Source organism: Misgurnus anguillicaudatus, chromosome 7 (assembly GCF_027580225.2).
Source record: "Misgurnus anguillicaudatus chromosome 7, ASM2758022v2, whole genome shotgun sequence".
NCBI lineage: Eukaryota > Metazoa > Chordata > Actinopteri > Cypriniformes > Cobitidae > Misgurnus > Misgurnus anguillicaudatus.
This window is the reverse complement of record NC_073343.2, coordinates 22,697,704-22,720,300: the sequence shown is the minus strand read 5'-3', so window position 1 is coordinate 22,720,300 and position 22,597 is coordinate 22,697,704. Positions and strand designations below refer to the sequence as shown.

The following is a 22,597-nucleotide window of genomic DNA, read 5'->3' as shown; positions in this document are numbered from 1 at the left end:
TCCCAGACTAAAATGCATGTTTGTTAATTCAAAAACACATTGTACTGACATATCTTAACATATATCAGTGCCATTGTTTTGTCTTAAGATGCACACTAGTATTGTTTTCCTAAGGTTTGTTTGTAAAACTACTTAAATGTTCTAATATAACTAAGGTCTAGTTCTGGATTCATCTGAACCCTCATAGGGGCAGTTTCCCGGACAGGGACAAGACTAGTCCTAGACTAAAATGAATGCAAGAGCTGTCCAAACTGAAAACAACCTGCACTGACATATCTTAAAATACATTAGTGCCCTTTGTTTTTGTCTCAAAATGCACACAAGCAATGTTTTTAGTAAGGCATGTTTGTTAAAACTAGTTATATTTTTAAATTAAACTAAGGCCTAGTCCTGGCTTAAGCTATTCTCTGTCCGGAAAACCACCCTATAATGTCCTGTAGACAAAAATGAATATGTTTATTTAGATTTTCTAATGATATCTGCCTTATGCTTAGTCAAGACTAAAACAGTATGTAGTTCTATTAATATAATATATATTGTGAAATGAGTTACATGCCTACAGGGACATGGAAATTCATCTATGACACAACCAGCTTGTTATTTTCCCACCACTACATTACCATAAGTACTGGCATATGCTTCCTCGTTGTTTTGGTAAAATATTCCAATTTAGGAATCTGCAAGTAAATTTGTTTCCCCTGCACAATGCCACAGAGAACCAGCCAGTTATCTTTAATCAGATGTTATCACTGACCCTGGCCTTCCATTTGACCTCATCCGCAGACACACGTACACATGCTCAGCTGTGGCTAGTGATATAGAAAAAAGCAGAATTAGCACATTTTGTCTATTTGCTCTACTCAAACAAGACTCATCCATTCCAGGATAGAGGAATTTCAAAGTCTACGAACTGCACGATTGCTCAACGCTGATATACACAGGCTAAGTTTGTCACTTGTGAACGACAGCTACGTAGAAAGCCGCATATGAAGCTTTCCGGACCGTGCGCTCTCTCACTCTGTAGCGCAAACTACAAGCGTGATACGAAACAAAGCCCTGCTTCCTGTTTATGACGAGAACGTATCATGTACCTATATGTTTACATGCGCATTTTAGACAAGTGTTGCAGGATGTGGCCTAGCACGAGGGTGGAGATTATGAGTACGGTGGAGAAAAGCTAAGGAGGATGAGGGTTTCTTTATATAGGTGTACCTGACAAAACATACCAAGCGAGTGGAGCAAAGTTGTTTCCATCACCTGCACAATGGAAATAGAACAACAACAAACGTTTATGAGATTTATGTTGTTGCTTCATGTTTATATCATATCTTGATATGTTTAACTTGATATATATTTTGTATGATCTCGATCTGGGTGGCAACAAGGTTCTTGCAAATACTGTAAATCAAACAAAGTAGTGTTCTTTAGAAAGCTACACTTAAATTGCTACACTGTCAGAAAAAAATTGTCAAAACACGTACCCGAGCTGTCACTGGGGTGGTACCCTTTCAAAAAGTACAGCTTTAGACATATAGGTGCAGTTTCTCAGACAGGGTTTAAATTAATCCAGGGATAGGCCTTAGTTATATTAAGACATTTAAGTAGTTTTTACAAACATACCTTACAAAAACAATACCAGTGTTCATCTTGAGACAAAACAATGACACTTGATATATGTTAAAGGGGACTTTTTTAAGATGTCAAGTAAGTCTTTGGTGTCCCCAGAGTATGTATGTGAAGTTCTGCTCAAAATACCATATAGACAATTATAAAAATTGTCACTTTGTAGGTGTGAGCAAAAATGTACCGTTTTTGGATGTGTCCTTTTAACTGCAAATAAGCTAATCTCTGCACTAAATGTCAGTGCGAGAGAAAGTGCAGATTAAGGGGCGGTATTATCCCCTTCTGACATCACAAAGGGAGCCAAATTTCAATAACTTATTTTTTCACATGCTTGCAGAAAATAATTTACCAAGACTAACTTACTGGGTTGATCTTTTTCACATTTTCTAGGTTGAAACATGGAAAAAGTCAGATTTTCGTGATATGTCCCCTTTAAGATAAGTGAGTGCAAGTTTCTTTTAAAGTAAGGCAGCTCAAACATGCATTTCAGTGTGAGAATAGGATAAGCCCTTTGCGGAAAACCACCCCAAAGGGTTCATATTAGTACCTCAAAGGTACATTTTGGTACCAAATCTGTACCTAATGATTCATACAATAGTGGGACCTTACATTTTGTTTCTGACAGTTTAGTGTATACAATATAATATAACATACAAACATATGATTATACATCTTTTGTCAAAACTCACTACACCTTTTAACATTTTGCATTTATTTTCAAGTGATCACATGTGGATATCAGCCTCTCGAGCACAGGTGCAAAAAATAACCACCAAAATATATGCATTTTATCACATCAACTATAAGCATATACTCCACTAACATTTAAATACTATAAGGTGTCCATAAGCTTTCTTTCTGTATCTTAATAGTGAACAGTATAGTATATTAATGTTATATGTCTATATTTGATCATTTACAGTACACTTTAATAAACTTTTATTCTTGCATGACGTGTTCTTAATAAATGCCACCTGCTTTTATATTTTGTGATCTAATGACATTAACATTTTAACTTCCACCGCAGCCTCCTAAACCTTTGAGATCCAGTGTCACTATAACTGTATGTGTTAAAAGGGGATTTTTCTGTTAACATAATCTATTTAAGAATAAGGTTACATAACGGCCAGACATTTTTCTGTTATTTTGATGTAATGTGCACTTCTCTTTTCTTCTGTCATTGATTGTACCATTTCAGCAGAACCCTGGGAAACAGATTTCCCATTAGGAACACTGCGTAATCACCCAACTGGAGTTTGACCACAGTCAGGTCAGTACCCCACCAAATCTTTTGCAAACTACCAATGAACACACTCCTTACAGGAACTCCCTCATTACAAAGTCAACCATGGGCCAAAATGCTTGATCACTGTTGCCAGATCCTCAATGATTGGGAAAGCCATAATAGTATTGGTTTTCTGTGAAAATCTCTCTTAACCAAATAAGAAGTTTGTGTGCTTTTCTCTTCAGCGGTCACTCATGATGATGAGTCTCTCTATAATTTAGCATTGGGGTTGAAATGATAGATGAAAATCTATCTTTTAGCAGCATTACTGGCCGAACACTTCTTCTCTGCATTATTGCAATGTTTACACCATTATTGGTGTTACTAAAATTGTAATAGTATTTAACAAGACATGAAACAATTAATGACAATGCATCAAAACATCCAAAACTTCACACAGAATGACACTCCAAATCAGTAATTTTCTCAAAAATATGGGTTTTTATTGGCTTTAACTGCAATCAGTCATTACAAAAGAGAGATCAACCTTATATAAACGCATAGAAATTACTGTAGTGAACAGCAATAGCTGTTTTATAAAAAAAATACATTCAACTCTTAAGATACTTTCTTTGTGTCTATACTGTTAACCGACTTGGACAAGCATTGCTTACACCACTAAGGATACAAGCAGAAGAGCATTGCAGCTTTTTTTAAGGCAAAGAATATTTGCTCATGGAATGTGTAGAGGCACTTTATATATACACACATTGGAAGCTCTTCAATCCAAAACACAGAACTTCAAACCCATAAGATCACAATTATTGCCTGCAATTCGTCATATCCACTATATAACTGAAGAAACTGCTTTAACACTGGAGGTTTATTACCTGCAACATCAAACCTTAAACTTTGTAACAAACAAATCACAACAATAAAAATGCACTTCATGGTGGTATTTAAAATGTGCGAATGTTTTAAGGCCACGAAAGTCCCTGCATTTCAGGTCAACTCAAATTTATCGAAAAAAAAATTGTGCAGCTAATTTCTTCCCCTGTGGCATTAAACATACGATTTTAAATCAAATGTATTGGCAATCCAAGTTTGTTTATTACAAAACATAATCGGTTCAGTACTTCAGAACGTGCCATTCGTGGGGACTAGGCTTGCCTCAAGTTAAAAAATAAAAAAGGTATGGGGAAGGATGTTTTTTTTAAATAACTGTATTTATGCTTTTGTAGGCTCAAATATCAAGGAATGGTTGTATAGTAGTACTGATTTTGCAGTCAAATATTTGGGACAAGGAAATGACAATAAATCTACAATAAATAAATCAAATGCAGAGATTTTTTTTGTTTTTGCTTTAAATTAATTTTCTTTTAAGTGTAGTTGCCAACAAAACTCATTGTAGTACAATATATTAAACTGTGAAAAAGAAAGCTGACAAGTCTTCACAATCTTAAGATTAATACAGAAGATCATAATTTAACATAAAAGAAAATATATTCTATCGTTTCATTATCAAGATAAATACAAACAAAATTAACAAAAAATGCATATGATCACCAATAAATATGTTTTTGATAAGTTAAATAAGCAGTGACAAGCGAAACCTTTTGTTCTCAAAAGGTTTTCAAACAATAACAATAATAACCATAATAATATTAATAATAATAATAATAATAATAATAATAACAATGACCATAATAAAAAAATAGGAAAACCAAGAGGTGGATAAGATGTGATGAAATTACAAAGTGCTCCTGCGAGCGGAATCTACGGAAAAAGCGTGTTTGCACGAAGAACTAAAGTGAAGCTGCAGGAGGCTGAACTGCATCCTGGGAATGATGGAATTCCCCCTCTGCTTGCTAATGGCCCGAGGGGAAGCAGCGTATTGAGGTGGGCAGAAGAAAGAGTTTGTCTCAAATGTTTAATAACAAGATTCCCTTCCCAACAAACGTTAAGTAACCAGCAACTAACGGGAAATGGGTGGCAATGACAAAAACAACAAAAAAACAAACAAACAAAAAAAACGTAAAGAATTGTTCAGTTTTGAGTGGTGACGTCTCCCATCTCAGGGTTTTGTGCTGGCTGGCTTTATGAGAAACATGGAGCACATAGCACCCGATTAACAAACTAATACGTGCCTGAAATATTCCAGATCTCCGTTCTCATTCAACCCAAATGAGAAAGTCCTTCCTGCAGTGAATCTGCAGTTTAAAAGGAGGGAGAGCACATCCACTCAAAACAAGAGCTACATAATCAGGCCACAAGGAACAAAAATATAAAGAAAAATTAAACAGTGGTCCGTTCACCCCAACACTCAAGACCATGCACCTGTCTTTTGTCACTATTCATTACACTCGTTTACCTTTAAGCCGGTCTAAAAAAAGACAGTTGTGAAAAGTCTAAGCATGACACTCGTGAACTTTAGTTAGTTATGAAACAGCGTCCTTGAGAAAAGTGGTAATTTTCAAAGCGGGGGGGAAGCGCGCAGATCTCTGCCTTAACTGTGCCGCTGGCTTTGCTACACTTAGCACCTGGCACAACAGTCTCATACCTCTCACGATTAGCGTTTGGCTAATCCGCTTCCTACTCTGCATGTTTGGCACAGTCACACCGAGAACATAACGGGGGCTCCATGACCAAGCCCCTGAAAACAGAACAGTGTTGAGGCTGAGAGAGTTTTAGCTTGTTCTGGTTAAAATGACTATTCAAAAAGAGACAGATCCCTTAATTCGCTGCATTGAGACACAGAGGCGATACAAGGAAGGAAGTCTACGGCGTCTAGAAGGCCAGAGAAACGGCGAGAGGTAGAGGGAGTGCTAGCGTCTCATCCTCTCTGCCCAAGACTGCTGCATGCAGTGGAAAGGGAAATGGGGGTCTGGCTCAGTGTGCTTTAGTCATCAGAGATGGAAAGCCTGCTGAAGATGGGCAATCGGCGGGTGGTGTCGAGGACAGGCGATTCGGAGCCGCTCGTACTTCCACCCGAGCTGCTCTGATAGCCCTCTTGGTCAGAGAGAGAGTCTGGTTGGCTGGATGGAGACTCAAAAAGTTGGGGAGATTCTGACATGGCTCGAAAGTAGAAAGAGGTTGTGGTTGGGGAAGATGGTGCCTGGGTGGAGGGGTCAGAGCAAGATATGGGCACGCTGCCCAGGCCGGGGCTAAAGAGGTTGGCCAGCTCCTGGCTGGAATACGTGAAGGGGTTGCTGCTGGGCCACTCGAGCAGCTCGTCGGGGGAAAACATGGGTGGAGGGGTGACGGAGGTCGGGCTGTCCCTTAAGCCTCCAGAGCTGGGGAAGCCCGCAAAACTGTAGCTGTGTTGCAGCCGTGGCCTTTCCATCTTATTGGAGGTGGAAAGGGGGGACGGGGTAGGCGGTGGTCCACGGCGCTCCTCCGCATTGTGAATGAAGTGGCACCGCGGGCCGTAGGGGCAGAAGCCGATGGTGTGGAATGTGCGGCAAAGCTCCGTCTTGTACTTGGGATGGCGGCTCAGGCTTCGCAACTCGTGAATGCCATGGGCAAACTGGCACTTGTCACCGTACTTACAGGCACCGTTCTCCTCGAAAGGCCTGCATAACTCTGTCTTGTAGCGACTCGAGTTGACCTGACTGTTGGGGCCTCCAGGGCCCGAACACTTCTGCAGCAGGCGATCCCCCGTCTCGGAGAAAGAGCGGTCTCGAAGTCGGTTCTCTTTGTTGCTACTGCCGGTGTTTCCCGTCCCTAAACCGAGCAGGGACTGATCTGCTTTAGCAAAGTTCAAGAACTGGTTTTGGTTGAGTTTGGTGCTGGCCGAAGTGATAGAGTGCCGGCGCTGATAAACCCCACCTGTGGAGGGTGTCCCTACTGCCTTCCTGTCCAGCAGGCTCCCAGTGGGGTTGGAGATGGACAGATTTGCCCCCGTGCAAGGGACAGAGACAGGGTGTGGAGTACTGAGGATGTTATTATTATAGTTCAGCATTTTGTTCTACAAAAGAAGAGAATGGAAGACGAAAATTAGGAAAATTGAGTCAAGCTTTTGAATTCCACACAAACAAACATCTTTATTACATGTGGGCCAGAGACATGCTCGAATGTCTTCGTACGGTTGCGCTTGCTTGAAGTTAAAACCTTGACTTAATACAGACCCATACAACTGCAAGTTTGGCACAATGCCCACTAAAGGAATGCTTGACTACTGTACATGTCAGACATGAGTAAACCCAACAACACTCGGTCTGGGACGGTATCAGAAGTGAAATCACAGTCTGGTTACATTAAAAACAGAACTACTGATGCACGTCTAAATTTTTCCATGAGAAAATATAATCCTTAATGTACAGGGTAGAAACATAACCATAGACAGGTTTACTGTTGTAACCACCATGTACATTAAGGAAAACATGTATTCATAACAGTGACTCATCAACAAGGGTCGAACACTTGTGAAATATACAAGTTGACACTTAAAAGAATCAGAATGAGGATCAGATTATCAAGTTTGGTTTCATCTATTTATTTTTAAACTGACACTTTTTTTAAGTACACCACAGTCAACTTTCATTACCAGTGAGATGATTACAGTACATAGTGTGTCCATTACAAGAGTTTTATGGGTTTGGTATAAAGACATTTGGTTATAAAAAGGTCAGATCTTTGTAACAAATTCTTGTTTCACGCAACAAAAACTCATTAACTTTTGACAAACTATGTTCAGACTACAGTTATGGATTAACCACTGAGGATATAAACTCATATTTTAGTTTAGCTCGATTTTAAGTCACTCCTCCAAGTCAAAGTTTACAATGAAATCACGAGGCTCAAATATAAAGCGCTGCGCCATTCATATAAAAGATTATACACCCAAACAATTTAGTACAGTTTGCCTTATGGGGCGGCAAAACCGGTTGCTCCAATTTCACACGATAAACAATTTGAAACAGACATTGTTGTGAAGTCACAGCAACAGATTTAACAGAGCAAGCCCAGCAGGGAATTTCACTGGATGCATGGCCGCAAACAGCAGTAAGTTAGGTCTGTATTGCTAAACTTTAACCAAAACTATTCCGGTTGGCAGAGTGGCGATTAAAGCAAACTGTCGACTTTGTTATTTAATACGAGCGCAAATGTCGATTCAAACGTAAAAACAACGCAGGAACGTCAGATAAAACTTAAAAACAAGGCTTTATCGTCTACATTCCACCAGACAAACTGACCATATTGAAACTTTTTCACGTACCTTGTTGTTGATGATCGCTTCGCTATAGTCGAAGAAAGGCGACACCACGGCTGTGGTCATCTTCCGATCGAGTATAAGTCAAACTTAGCGAGAGGAATCGGATGTCTTAAATTGTCACAAGTTGTGTAAACTTTAGTTGCCCTAATAGAGAACCCCCTCTGTCCTGCTCCGCAGCGACGCAATGGCTTTTTAACACACCCGCAGGAGGGGCTAGAAAGAACGCTATACGGGGCGTTCCTCTCCCTGCCGAATCGCTTTGGCGTGTTCATATTCACGCAGAGCTGTGCAGACGGTTCGACGTGTGACATCATAGCACCGCAATAGCGAACGAGTCCCTCTCGCGGTGTTTTGATGTCATACGCCGATTCGGTCTGCGCAGCTCCGCATGAAGTCGAACGCGCCTGAAGTTTCCCTCAACTTCTGTCTCTCTTTAGAGTACAACGCAGCAAGCAGCCATACAATAATAAACAAGGAAGCTCATGTTTAGTTGTTTGCTTTGTTTTGTGTGAATCTAAATAAACTTTTTATTAGCAATGTAATAGCACAACATTGTGGGTGCCATATATGATTTTCATAGTTGGAATCCATTTTCTTATTTTTACATGCATTGATTCCATTTGTGCAACAGATGGCAAAAGTCGGTGTTCTGTTTAGGAAATGTTATACTATTTTTGTTTTTAATATAGTATGTATATTCCAAAACTAGTTGTTTTTATTGTAATTACGATTACTTAGATAAGAAGTGAGGGGATTCCCGTTTCTTTATATTGGCATTATTTTAATTCAAAACAACGTAACGGCTTTGTTTAATTTTATACCAAACTGATATTTGCTCACCAATATTTGCACACCTGCTTGTTATTAATGTACACGTTTTATGTCTTAAATCTGACCCGTGGGACTTTCCGGTGAGTTGCTGGAACATTTAACCCTTTGCTGACCAAAAAAAAAAAAAAAACACACAAGAAGCTTTTCCTGCAATTCCACTAACATTACACACACACACAAATCCACGGATGCACGCGCGCACGTACTGTCAGCCATAATAGTTTTTTTTTTTTTTTTTTTGAGAATTCATCTATTAATTCTACACTTGTATTGTGTTAAATTTAAAGTAATAAACTATAGTTTACATTGACATAGTTTAATTTTATGTTGCCTTAATCGTGATGTCATTTGTAGTGGACATACCAAAAAAAAGTTTGAGAACAATTAATATCAATAATTTTTGCAGAATAATAAAAAAGAAAAAATCAGGCCTAAGTGGGTAAAGATGTTTTTTAGTTGTATAATTGTGACACCCCCACCCAAAAACAATTAATGACAGGGCAAGAACTGCCCTTTTCATCTTTAATGCCATTCTGCATTTTAGATGTAGAACAGGACCTCAAAAAGTTTTCCCTAAACGTTGGAGGAGGGGTATAAGGTGTGGAAGATTTCCATGGGATGCTTGTTACTTGTTAAATCGCCCTGCGGCCCTGGGCTGTGTATGGGGTGGAGGAGGACAGTAGGGAGGTTGGGATCATAACATCCCCCATCTCATCACCACCTCTCAGCCAGAGGTGGAAGTTTTAATGCTTTAATAGTGCACACAATATAAAAAGTGTAAAGAAGGCCAAACTGAAGGTTGATGGGAGGGATACATGTAACTTCTCAAACTTTTCTCAGCTTTTCTGATAGCAGTTACTTTATTCATATTTTGATAATGTGGAAAAATAAAGGAATGAGAGTTATATATAACATAACTCACTTTTCACTTATAGGCTATATAAAGTCCGGAAATATGTCTACTTCATCTTAAGCCCAAAACTCCAAACCAACAATAATTTATCTACATTGGTTATGTGGTTACATAGCATCACAAATATAAATACAAATGTATTTTGATAATGTTTATGTCACTGTTTATGCAAATCCACATTCAAATTTATTGTAGTGGTTGTGACGATTTGTGCAGTTGGACTGTCGGCCTGTAGAGGGAGTACTTCATGTCAATCTGTGCTTTACTCTTTCTTTGGTATTCCTGTGCATATCTGTGCAGGAGATATGCAGGAGGAATTAATTGAAATATATTTAAGTATGAAAGGGGAACATGTGAGTTTCTGAGAGACATTTTATGTGGTAACCACCCCACTAGTATATGTAAACTTATACCATGTGATTTTACAGTAACAAATGACAGACTTATCCCTTAGATTAATATTTTTGACATAGATTTTACTTGCAGCTCATGGGCAAGTAGAGTCTAGGATTTTGTTCCTCTTTCATTTTTTACTTTTCAAGAAGTCTTTTAAAGGCTAAGGACAATTAAAATGAGACTAAATTAATTGTCCATAAAGCTTGGCCGCAGTAATGTTAGTGGTACACCACCAGACCTCTCCAGTCATGTTTTTCCCATGCAACTCCTCTAACAGCTTTTGCCCTCTTTCCTTTTTATAGAGCGCTCCAGCTGTACAATCAGCTGTTTGAACAAGAGTAGATTAAATAAGATGAACAAGATGCTGAAACGTTTATTGTGAAACTCTACAAATGTTGAATGTTCCTACCCGACTGGCAAACCTAATTTTCTGTTATTTAGTTGATTGATAAGCTTGAGGATGCTGGGAAAATACAGGAAACTGGATGCAGTTGAGAATAGGAACTGTTGGAATTTAGTGGGAAACAATTTTCAGGATTTGAGGATAGGAAATAGTAAAGTGATAAAAATATGATTACTGATGTAGAATTTCCTGACTGGCAGGTTTTTGTGTTGAGTTTAGCAAGTGAAATGTCAGGTCCATTTCCTCTCTGACCAGCTTTCCTGCCCTGCAGCCCAGCATGAGGAAGGCTGGAATGTCCTATCTAGGTCAATTACTGTCATGAGAACTATTTAGACAGGATTAGTTTTCTAGGTAACACTTTACAAAATGGTTGTATTTGTTAACAATTAGTTAATGAATTAGTTAACATGAACTAACAATGAACAATACTTCTACAGCATTTATTCATCTTTGTTCATGTTAATTTCTGCATTTACTAATGCATTTATAAAATCAAGCATAATGTTAGTTAAAGCACCATGAACTTACATGAACAACTGTACACTGAAAAAAATGATTCATTGAATTTAATAATTTTTTTTAAGGTAAGTGGTTGCAATCAATTTATTTAAGCTACATTTTTAACAGAAGTTTTATATTTTATTTTACTTTACTAATCTTTTTTAAATGTTTAAATGTAGCTTAAATAAATTGATTGCAACCACTTACCTTAAAAAATTTATTAAATTCAATGAACAATTTTTTTCAGTGTATTGACATTAACTAACTTTAACAGAATAAATATATGCTGGAAAACTTAATTGTTTGTTCATGTTAGTTAATGCATTTACTAACGTTTACTGATGCAAACTCATTTTAAAGTGTTACCGTTTTCTAAATAGTGTCTGATTTACAATATTACCATTTATTCGGACGAGAGCTCTGTAGTTATTACTCAAGTGTCTATTGTCTAGATGTAAGTGTTATGGAAAGTGATGTGCTCAGGAGCAACCCAGTCTCACAAAGTTGCGTATAAATAGCACGAAGTGTGAAAATCGTGCAATACATATGATATGCCAGTCCTTCACTTAAACGGCACATCTTTATTGTCATTTTATTTATTGGTTTCTATTTTTTTGCTATTTTTTATCATTTTTGCTTGGGTTTAGGGTTAGAACAACTTTTTGTTATATAAAAATGACATCCTAACCCAAACCCCAAATTCTAACCCCAACTCCAAGCGGCCATAGCTTAAATATAAACAAAAACATGGAGAAACCTGTATATTAAAGGGACACTCCACTTTTTTTGAAAATATGCTCATAGGAAAAATATTGAAACTCTTTGGTTATTTTTTAGCGCAATGCTAATGGTCTAATCAGATTCAATAGATTGTGCTAAGCTATACTATAAAAGTGCTAGCGCCAGACCCGGAGATCAGCTGAATGGATTCCAAAACGGTAAGAATCAAATGTTTAACTCCAGGGGAGCTGGAAAATGAGTATATTTAAAAAAAGTGTAATTTCCCTTTAAATAACCTCCTTAAGCAAATCTCAAATCTATCCCAAGCGAAAACTGTTTAAAAATCAGAAAAAAAATGAGAAACCAATAAATAAAACAACAACAAAAAAAAAGATGTGCCATTTAAGTGAATGGGAAGGACTGGCATATCATATTCACGCCAAAGTGGAATTTGGCGTATGTATTGCACAATTTTCACACTTTGTGCTATTTATACACATCTACATGAGACTGGGTAGTCAGGAGACTCTACCTACTGTATTGATCTAATGTCAAAACTACTAAAACCAGCAATGAAATTATACTTAGCGAGAGCAAAAACACAATAAAGTCTGAATCCAAAAATAATTTAGTTCATTACAAAAGCAAGCTCAATTCCTAAATGAATTTAATGATGGTCAAAATAAAATGAGAATCACTGTGAAAAAAATGAGATATGTAGTTTCAGAGAGGACCCCTGAGAAAACTCAAATAGTTGATATTGAAGAAATCAAGGTTTTATTTTTACAGAATCTTCCTTATATTCATAAAAAAATTTATGTCGAAAACAGTAGAACACAAAAAATGACATTAGCTGGGTTTTCACAGACTGGGTCACATATGCTTACAATATATTATGCATATGATATGACATGCTTGAGAAGGAGCCTTTGCTAAACCATAAATGTTGAAAATTGAAAACCTTATTGACCTATGTGTCAATGTGATCAGATTCCCCCAGTGGAGGTGTTCCTTAGACCTGACCTCCGAACAGGTGTCATGGTCAGGCTGCGGACACTACTGAAATGAGATATTATCGAGCCCTTCACTCAGCGTTGTCAAAATCAATGATCTTTGTTAGCAGCGACTAACCTGACAACAGTGGAGGCCATTCTCAGTGTGAGAACCTTCCTCCGTCCATCTGTCTCCATTCTGGAGCCGACCCCCTCCCTCAGACCCTCTCCTGTGTGGTCACCACTGAACTAAGGTTACACAGTCCATGTGTCCAGTGCTGGACAACAAACAAGGCCTGAAGTAACTCTTCCCATTTCTTCCATGCGGGTTGTATTCATAAAGCATTGTTTTTAATTTACCGCACGTCTTTTTTAGGAAAATATTGGATGCAAGATGAATGCAGCAAGTTCATTTTTATTTATTTATTTATTCGTATGCAATGTTTTTATGATCTGGTTTCTTTGAAACTCAGCATGTGGTTTGCGTTAATGTCTTGTGGACTGTGCAACAATGTTAAACTCTTTAAAATTGTTTTGTTCCAGTGTGATTCAGTCCAGAATTTCTGAATCAGCATATCAAGTTCATGAGCATGAAAGCGGTGACAAAGGGGATCAGCATAGCCTGTTTTAATTCAGCACTTGACAGCTTTAGCCTGTTTTAAATTCTTTGGAAAATAAACTGACTGTAAAATCAGGTCTATGAACATGATAATAAAATGCTACTGGATTCCACTACATCTTTTTCGTTTCGGCTCATTTTCATGTAAGATGGAATGGTATGTCTGGTTTAAATGATATTTGGCATTTATCAAACTAAATGTCTCATGGCTTTATCCTTCTTTATCCTTGCATATATCATTGACACTCGACATGCATGGATTTGCCCATTTAGCATTTACTATGTCATCATATTTTATGACGCACATACCTGTTCACTCATGCTGTGAGTACAACAGTCTGTTTACATTTTTAAACAGGTTTTTTTTTACAATTTTTACATTGCTAATGTACATCTTAGATAGAAATTGACATACATTTTTCCCTAATTCTATATTTTTAGTATTTTACATTACTCTTAATAAATTTAGATTTGTTGTCTTTTTCTTTACATCTGCTTTGCTATTAAAGTGACACTTTGTAGTTTTTCAACCTTCATAATATATTTTCAAGACCATTGTGATGGTACATCGATAGGTTGAATGACATGTCCACCATAGCCTGACAGGGTCTGTATCGCTTTTACTCATACTTTTTTATAAGTCCTGTCTGGCGCCCGAACACTATTTTTTACGTGAATTTTACTGGAGGCTACTTGCAGAGTTTAGAGAGAGACTTATATCACGTGACATCATTGCGCCGTGGTGGCATCATGGACCTATGACTCAGGCAATCTGGGTTCAATTCCCTTTTAAGGTAATATTTTTTAAATATAAACTTTAACTAAGCGATCACTGTTACAACTGGCTTATAAACGTGAGCTACGCGATCTTTTGGCGTTTGAAAAAAATAAAACCCATGAAATTATATTATATGACACATGACATGCTGAAAGGCACACTTTGTGACCTGAAGAGTTGTCTTATTTTCCTTCGCGACAGTGCTGCGGCGCTTGTGGCCTCTAGTGGCGCTAGATGTGAAAAATACATATCTAGCACCCCCTAGTGGCCAAAAAGTTACATGGTTAAGCATGTTTTAAAGTGATTGATAGGGTGATCTGTGTGGTTGCTAGGTTGTATACTGGCCAAGATCAAAAGATCCCAACCCCGAAGGGGGTTGCACACCGGACGCCCAGCTTAGCGCCGCACCGTTCTAAAAAAATCAAACACATTGTTTTCTATGAGTATACGCACATCGGCACCGACAGGTGGCGCCTGTCCGCGGCGCCCAGCTTTTACTCAGAAAGTTGCTCAAATCCCTGTCGCGCCACAGAGCGCCACTCACGTAGTTTAACATTAAATAACATCAAATTTGTCCCAAATCATTAATGATTAACATTAGCTGCTAACGTATATTTTGCATTTTTAACTAGACGCTTTCTGACTAAGCTTGCGCTATTTAATGTGCACTTCCGGTTCTACGATACCTCCAAGTTATCCTAGACGTGACTCGACGCGGCGCTGTGCTGAGCTGCGCGTCCGGTATGTGACCCTCTTTAGTCATCATAGTTTGTAACTATTTGTAATCTTGTCTTTTAATATTGTTAATTAAGTTATGTTTATGAGCATTTGTATTTACTTTACAGTACCTTGTTTAAAAAGACAAATGAGGAAAGGCTTGGGTAAAGACCACAAGCCAGGACTTGAACTCAGGTCAAACGTAAGACTACCATGATACGTCAGCATGCTGCCCACAAGTCTATGGCTACAGCCCGGTTTGGCTTTAACGTACATCTATGGGTTTTTGGCTGTGAATAATTGCTTGTGACTCAGCTCTGAGAAGCTCAAACATGCAGTATGATTACATACAGTATAGATTTTGTCATTACATTGACATTGGACAAACTCAATACGCCACTAAATGCAAAAATATGGTACAAAGAAGTAGACCAGAATGGAAATCAATGTTGGGATTCTTTTAAGAAGCTTCAGTGGTCATATGCAAGGCAGGGGTTATCTAAACATCAGCAGTTTTAACATTCAGAGGCTATATTTGGTCAGATGAAGTTATTTGTCTCCTTTAAAAAAGCACGTAGCATGTAGACCTGACTTGAACCGTGAACCACAGCTGAGATGTTGAGTGAAAGCCGCTTTGCCCAGTTGAAGTCTGCCTGAACGTGTTTTACCAAATCGGCTCTCTACTGTAATTACTGTTATCCACACAACAGTACAGCACCTAAACCTGTACTTGCGCTCCATACTTGCGCATTTGTATCAATTATGTTCGCCAGAGAGGGTGTATTTGCGGCCGCGTCTCACAATCCACTTATGGGCATGTATAGAGATAATTGACGTTTTCAGGCAGAGGTAAAACAGTGTGGTCAACAAAGCTGAATGCAGCTCTTCCCATATAAAACTTCAGGTGCAAGCTGGCTGCAGGAGCTTGGAGACAAAAAATGCTTCTCAGTTTTTAACTTCATGGTGTAAGTTGGAGATCATGGAGATAAAAACAGGGATTTTGTTTCTGACTTGCTGTAAATGCCATATTACCAGTGTTCCTTGTAATAATGATGAAGTGGAGGCGAACGAAGCCTTTGTGAGTAACTTTAAAGATATGTGGGCCGTGACTGGGCAACCACAGCTCGGTAAATCTTTTCCTGTGCATTTATCCCAGGGAGAACAGGGGAGGCTTTTAAAAAGTGTTTGTGTGCATTGACCTGCCAAAAGAGATCAATACTTTCTTGGCCTTTGATTTTGATTTCATGTTTTTGTTCATATTCTCCAAACTTTTCTGGCCATTGTCCATCAACAAAGTTACTTTAATATAGCCATAAACAAGTTATATGACCACCCAGAGTAAAGTTTTATGACTTTATCTTTCATAGCTCAGGAGACTTGTGACTGAGAAATGAGTTTTCAGTCAGTGTCATTAACGGTTTGCCTCATGTTTCCTTTTTGAAATTCCTAAGCAGAAATGAAAATAGACACATTGGAGTCATTCAATAGCAATATAAAAAAGTAAACATGTGAATAGCATAAATCAGTTGTTTTGGTGACTATTATGTCGAAACATATTTTTGCAGACTGTGGGATCGCATAGACACATATAAGGGCCTGAGAGCGCTCAAGTGTGAAAATGTAAAAATATTTTATCGGATGTGACTTTCGTTTACACGGTGACTGCGTTTTTGGGGCTTAAAAACGCAAAAAAGTGAAACCACCCTCCAAATCTTAAAAACGATATACCCTCGTGTTCCTGTTTAAAGGGTAAACGCAAAAGTCTGTTTTCGTCGCGTACGCATTTACGTCACAGGCATATGCCAGTTCATGAAAATAGCAACAAACATGTCGGATTATTTCCATATGTCGGACCTTCAAGTTGCCATAACAGCTCTGATAAATATACAAGTCTCTCAGCAGTTTTACGAAATATTCACAGGATTTCTGATGAGAGAAGGCGCATTAATTACCTCCATCAAATTGTTGATGCGGCAATTTGTCGGAGGCAAACCAGACGGCTTTGGACGAGACCTGGGAGAACAAGGAAGAGAGTTGTATGCAGGCGCACAGATTTGGTGGTGTTGTGTGTCAGTGCTTCACATTGCCACCTAGCTGCTTAGAGTGCATACTGCATAAAGCACTATTCGGACAGGATTAGTTTTCCAAACGACGTTTGAGTTTCAGCGTGTCCCCCAGGACGTCTGTGATTTTATGTATCGATTCGGACGAGATTAAAATGATGCAGGCTATTCCAGAGATGGGAGTGTCTGTTTCATGCATTTGGGCATTGCAGTAGCACATGCTCTGGATACGCATGTTTGTAATGTTAAATATTTTGCTTTAAATGTAAAATTATGACAGAAAATTTAATTTATTAATTTAATTTTAACAAATCAAAATAAAATATACAAATCCTACTAAAGTAACGTTAGCCTATGTGTTTTATATAACCGTCTGCTTATAACAAACACAAAGAAATGAAGAAATAATGATTAATAAAATTTTATATCTTTATTAATTAATATTACCATTCCGGAGTTGAACAACTTTGAACGGAGTTTCTTATAATGTTAATGATATTACAGTGTTTAGTCTTAACAGTGTATGATATTCAGCTCGTCTTGATTTAATTACTTTATTTTGCCGAATGCAAAAAAACATTCATATCTGAATGAATGGGACTCAGGAAATACAATATACGTGCATTAGTAAGACCTTACGGCAGATCACGTTGGCCAAAACACGAAATGAACCGCGTTTTCAAAAGAAAATGCGGGCAAACACAGACATTTGCATCCGGACGGGATTAAATTTCTCAGAGGACCTCTGAGTTCGCCGAAAAACAGTAGGTAAATTGCTCTGGATTTTTACGGAGGTCGTCAGAGAAAAACATAGACATGGCCGCTTCGGACGGGATTAAAAACACAGAGGACCTCTGAGAAGCACGATTTTCTCAGAGGTCCCCCTGTAAAACTAATCCCGTCCGAATAGGGCTTAAGATTACAGCCTTTGTCTAAAGAAACACCTAAGAAGCAGAATACTTCAGCAAAATCTGTGTTTTTTATATTGAGCAGGATCAATTTTGGTCATTTTTCTTTCACTGTAAAATAATTATGTGTTGGTTCAACTTAAAAAAGTAAGTTAACTGGTTGCCTTAAAAGTTTGAGTTGATATGACTTAAAAATATTAGTTAACTCAAAATAAATAAATACATTATTTGGTCAACTAATAAGTTGAATTAACTTTGAATTTTAAGGCAACCAGGTAACTTACACTGTAAAACCTAAAAAGTTAACTCAACTCATTAAAACACATACATTTGAGTACTGTGAACTTAAATATAGTGAGTCTTGCAAATATGTGCTTATTTTTAAGTTCACAGTACTCATATGTATGTGTTTTTAAACTTAAATGGTTTAAGGCAACTGGTTAAATGGTTTGAGTTGAATTAACTTATCAGGATTTACAGTGTACTTTTTAAGTTGAACCAAAACATTTTTTAAGAGTTTTTGACTACTTAAAACTGAAAGACACCAGTGTTGGAAAAGTTCATTGATAAAAGAATAATGTAACTGATATTTATTGTACCTCGTTTGTCAACAAGAAATATATTTTTCTGTCACTTAATCATCTAACCTGGTCAGTAGGCTGTTTCTGACATCCTCTGACTTCAAACTTTGTTAAAGGTTTAAGGATTAAGTTTTAAAAATGGAGACAAACACCTCTAAACCTTTATCTGTTTTCATAACACATTAAGCAAGAAGTCAGCCAATGTTTTCCTAGACATTTTTAGTGCCTTTTATTTTTCTTTCCAGAGAGAAAGATCTAGAGATATCTGCTTAAGTAAACAGAAAACAGACACCACGAAATTGAAGTGAAACAAGAAAGACCTTCCAAGTATCTCCAACTCTAGACCACATGTTCTTCTCCATTTAAAGATTTTGAGAATTTCTCTACTGATGAAAATGTATCAGATTTTTCTTTGTCTCCATCATTGTCAAAGATTTGAGGTACAGTGAAATCCCAAGGGAAATAATGTGAATGTCTCGTATACCGTTGTATATTGTAATGGAGCGCGTTCTAAGCCTCCGGTTGTGCTTTAAACAATCTCATCATGTTCTCCACTAAACCTCAGATGACAGAGACAACAAATAACAAGAAGTAACATCTGTAAACTGTTTATCTATGTGTGTTTGAACTGTATTTTTTCGGTTAGGCTGTCAGTCTGTTTGTGTGAAAAAAGAGGAAGGAGAAAGCAGAAAGAGGCCGAGAGTCTTTGTGAAAGAGAAACTGGAATCAATTACGCCCCGGTGTCCACTGTGGATATATCCACGCTTAAATATACAATCCCTCAACCTCAGCGCTACTCGGACCCCGTCCCACATGGCAGCCCACACTGTTTTGTCAGCTCATTCCTCGTCCTATCGTGTGACAATGGAGTATGGAAACTCTTTTGGTGCGTGTTTTACAGTGTTGGTTTGCAGTTTGTTTGCCTTGTGTGCCTATTCGCAATCTAAAATCCAGTAAAGTAAAATGGCTTTCCCAGAATCCACATTTTATGAGCCCCTATCCCCCTCCTCTCCGAATCAGAATGCATTCACCAAACATTTGAATCACACATCAGTCCAACTGCCGCTGCTAAAGTCTAAGCCTTCCCCCTTTACTATTAAATGAAGTACAGATAAGTTCCCAGTGTTGGTTATTGCCAAGAACTCAAATCATGAGCGTTTTGACAAATCACAGTCTGCTTGCTTATTTTACTCAGACATATCGCTTTTTATCATTGTCCAGCCAGAGAGATACTAAAGTTATATTAGAGGAAAAGGAACTAAATTGTTTCAAAATGAAAACCACTCTGTCTGGAGATGAGGTTATCGATACAGATAAAATGTGACTTTAAAAACGCACCCTTTTTCACATGAAACTATATCATTGACTCAAAACATGCATGACCTGCAGTGATGCTTTCCAGAACAAAAAAATCATGAACAGATCAGGCTTTTGATTAATAACCACAAGCTTCATCAACTTCAACAACGTTTTTAACACATATAAGTACATGCATGTTTCAACAGTGTTTCAAAACAACCACGAAATGTAGTCAAATTGCGTGTTTCATTTGCGCTAAATAGATACTCGGAAAGAGATAAAGAATTGCGACACTAGAACCTAGCACCTAGTCATATTGAATCTCATAATGCGTCATCATTTTTTATTTCATTTAAACTTCTTTCACAAAATGTGTCGCAAGACTGATTTGTTAGTCAATATTTGGCTAAATATTATGTCAAATTAAAAAACGTAACATTTGTTGTTTAATTCACAAATTGCACCACAATATACTTGTAGAGCAAGTAGCCTTGTATAAGATGCACTCTTCGAATCTTGGATCCAAGCCCTCTTTCCTACAATATTTTCTGTCATTTTTCCACTGTCCCATCAAGGTTATATTTTCAAAGAATGTTCTTTACATTATGAAGGATGATTTTATGTAGAAAAATTGGGTTTTCACTAGAAGAGTCTCATATTTGTCAAGACCTATTACTGTAAATCCACAGTTTGTTACCACTGTGGGTACAGTAGGTGTGCACATTTCGGCCTTGCATTATGCAGTTACAAGTCACAATTTTCTCCACTACGTAATGCGTGTTCCATTCTTAAAATGTGTCATACGTACAGTCTAGAGAGGCACATCTACTGTTCTCCCACGTTTATATTTTTTAAATATTGACCTTTAGACTCGGTTTGGTTTGGTACGGTTAAAAGCCTGGTGCAGATATAATCAGACCAGTGTACTTACCTCCCACACAGGCAGGTTTGCGTAAAGAAATAAAGAAGAATGGAAATGTTTTAGTTTTAATGTTTTTTAATGGCTGTAGACATGAATAATCTTAGAGGACAAATATCTGGAGATTTATATGGTTAACTGAGTTTTCCATTAAATACTTTTAGATTTTTTATCACATGCTGTGGTGAAGCTTACTAATGTGAAAGCTCTTAACTCCCTTTCCTATTTCCTGTAAGGGGCTCTTGTGCCAGCCTACTGGCGCAGAACTTAGATAGCTCAAAGGGATGTTAAAATGAAGTAATATCGATTTTTCCCTATGTGTTGTACTGTTGATTTCCACAGTAGGGCAAATAAACATTAGTAACCTGCGGAGAAAGCATATCCAATTGGAAAGTCACAACTGAGATCTCTTTCATTTCTCAGTTTTTTCTCATAGACAGCAATGAGATGAAAATCAAATAACATATGAAAAGCTCAGATGCAAAACTCTCTAAGAGCGTCTGACGTGTTCTTGTAAATTAGCATTTTCAGTAATTTCACTTTAATAGCAACGAAAAGGTTATTATTCAGTAATTAAAATGCCTTATTTTCAGAAATGTCACTTTAGTCATTTCATTAAAGGTCACGTTCTTTCTGATCCCATTTTTAAAACCCTATTTAGGTTGTAATGTTGCTATAATAGCATCAATAACATTTGTAAAATGATAAAGCTCAAAGTTCACTGCCAGGCGATATATTTTCTTTAACAGAATTCGCCTTTCAAAGCCTACAGCGAACGGCCGGTTTGGACTACAGCCCTCTACTTCCTGTTTAATGACGTCACTAGAACAGTTTTTTTGACTAAACTTCGCCCACAGGAATATGTTAGTCACCAGCTAAGCTAACGGCAAGCTAAGCTAACGGCAAGTTAAGCTGCTATTAAATCACAACACACTAAACAAACTTCACAATCACAACTCGGTACGTATTTCTAAAGTAGGGACTTCATAGAACAAGAAAGAGATCAGCCTGTTTTGAGGACAGTAAAAACAGCGGTATACAGATAAATAAAATGTGTGAAAAATATGTGAAACATGAACACAGTATTGCTTACTATAAACACAATTAAAGCTTCAAAAACACAGAAAGAACGGGACCTTTAACAAATTTGACTGTCTTTCGCTGCAAAACCCTTTAAGTACATGCAAAAAACTCCTCTCCAAAAAATCTCCAGTCACTCTTCGCTATCCTTTCCGAATAAATGTAAAAATGTAAAAATTATATAAATTATTTGTTAAACCTCCTTTAACCAGGTAAAAAACTCACACCTTTGTTCATGTAATTCTTCTACTTTGCACTTAAAGGACTTTGCTGTAAAATCGTTGTGGCGTTTAATGGATTTCGCCAACAAACCGATATTTCCAAGGCCCTGTCCCAAATGGCACACTCCGGACTTGTGGACTTCTTCAGACTCCACTTTGATGACATCATGTAGTGCAGACTTTAGGGACTCTTGACGCAAGTCCACATGTGTGCACCATAATCGTATTTTGAGACAGACTCGAGCGTCACAATGGAAATAGGAACATAAGTTGCCCATCAGTGTGAACTCCTCCCATCCGTCGTCTGATTGCTCTTTCGCAAGGACTTCTGGGTTGGTAAAGTGCATGAAACCTGCAGCAGTGCAAAGGGGGCGCTGTTAAGCACACTTCGGAGCAAAAAATGACAGATGGGACATCCTATGGACTCCTAGACTAAGCAAGCACGTGCAATTTAAGGCCACGAGGCCGAAAGTCCACATGAAGTGTGTAATTTGGGACAGGGCCTAAATGGCCTGAGGCTCGGATTAAAAGTGAAAAGCATACAACATATACTCGAAATGTGACCTCTGCATTTAACCCATCCCAGTTAGTAG

The 22,597-nt window shown here is 37.8% G+C and overlaps 1 protein-coding gene across 1 annotated transcript; it reads right to left on the bottom strand.

The window, feature by feature from the left end:
* Nucleotides 1-3,326: 3,326 nt before the first annotated feature.
* LOC129417481 (mRNA decay activator protein ZFP36L1) lies at nt 3,327-8,260 on the bottom strand. The gene is made up of 2 exons (XM_055172191.2): nt 8,067-8,260; nt 3,327-6,815 (listed from the first exon to the last, which is right to left on the bottom strand). The coding sequence occupies exons 1-2, from the start codon at nt 8,124-8,126 to the stop codon at nt 5,748-5,750; spliced, it is 1,128 nt and encodes a 375-aa protein (XP_055028166.1). The 5' UTR covers nt 8,127-8,260; the 3' UTR covers nt 3,327-5,747.
* Between the last annotated feature and the right edge of the window lie 14,337 nt (nt 8,261-22,597).

What these genes read in the sequence shown, in the direction of transcription:
- LOC129417481 (XM_055172191.2), bottom strand. Translation starts at nt 8,126, where the DNA reads ATGACCACAGCCGTGGTGTCGCCTTTCTTCGACTATAGCGAAGCGATC. An exon ending in AAGCGATCATCAACAACAAG is followed by an intron (nt 6,816 to 8,066) that starts GTACGTGAAAAA and finishes CTTCTTTTGTAG; the next exon opens with AACAAAATGCTGAACTATAA.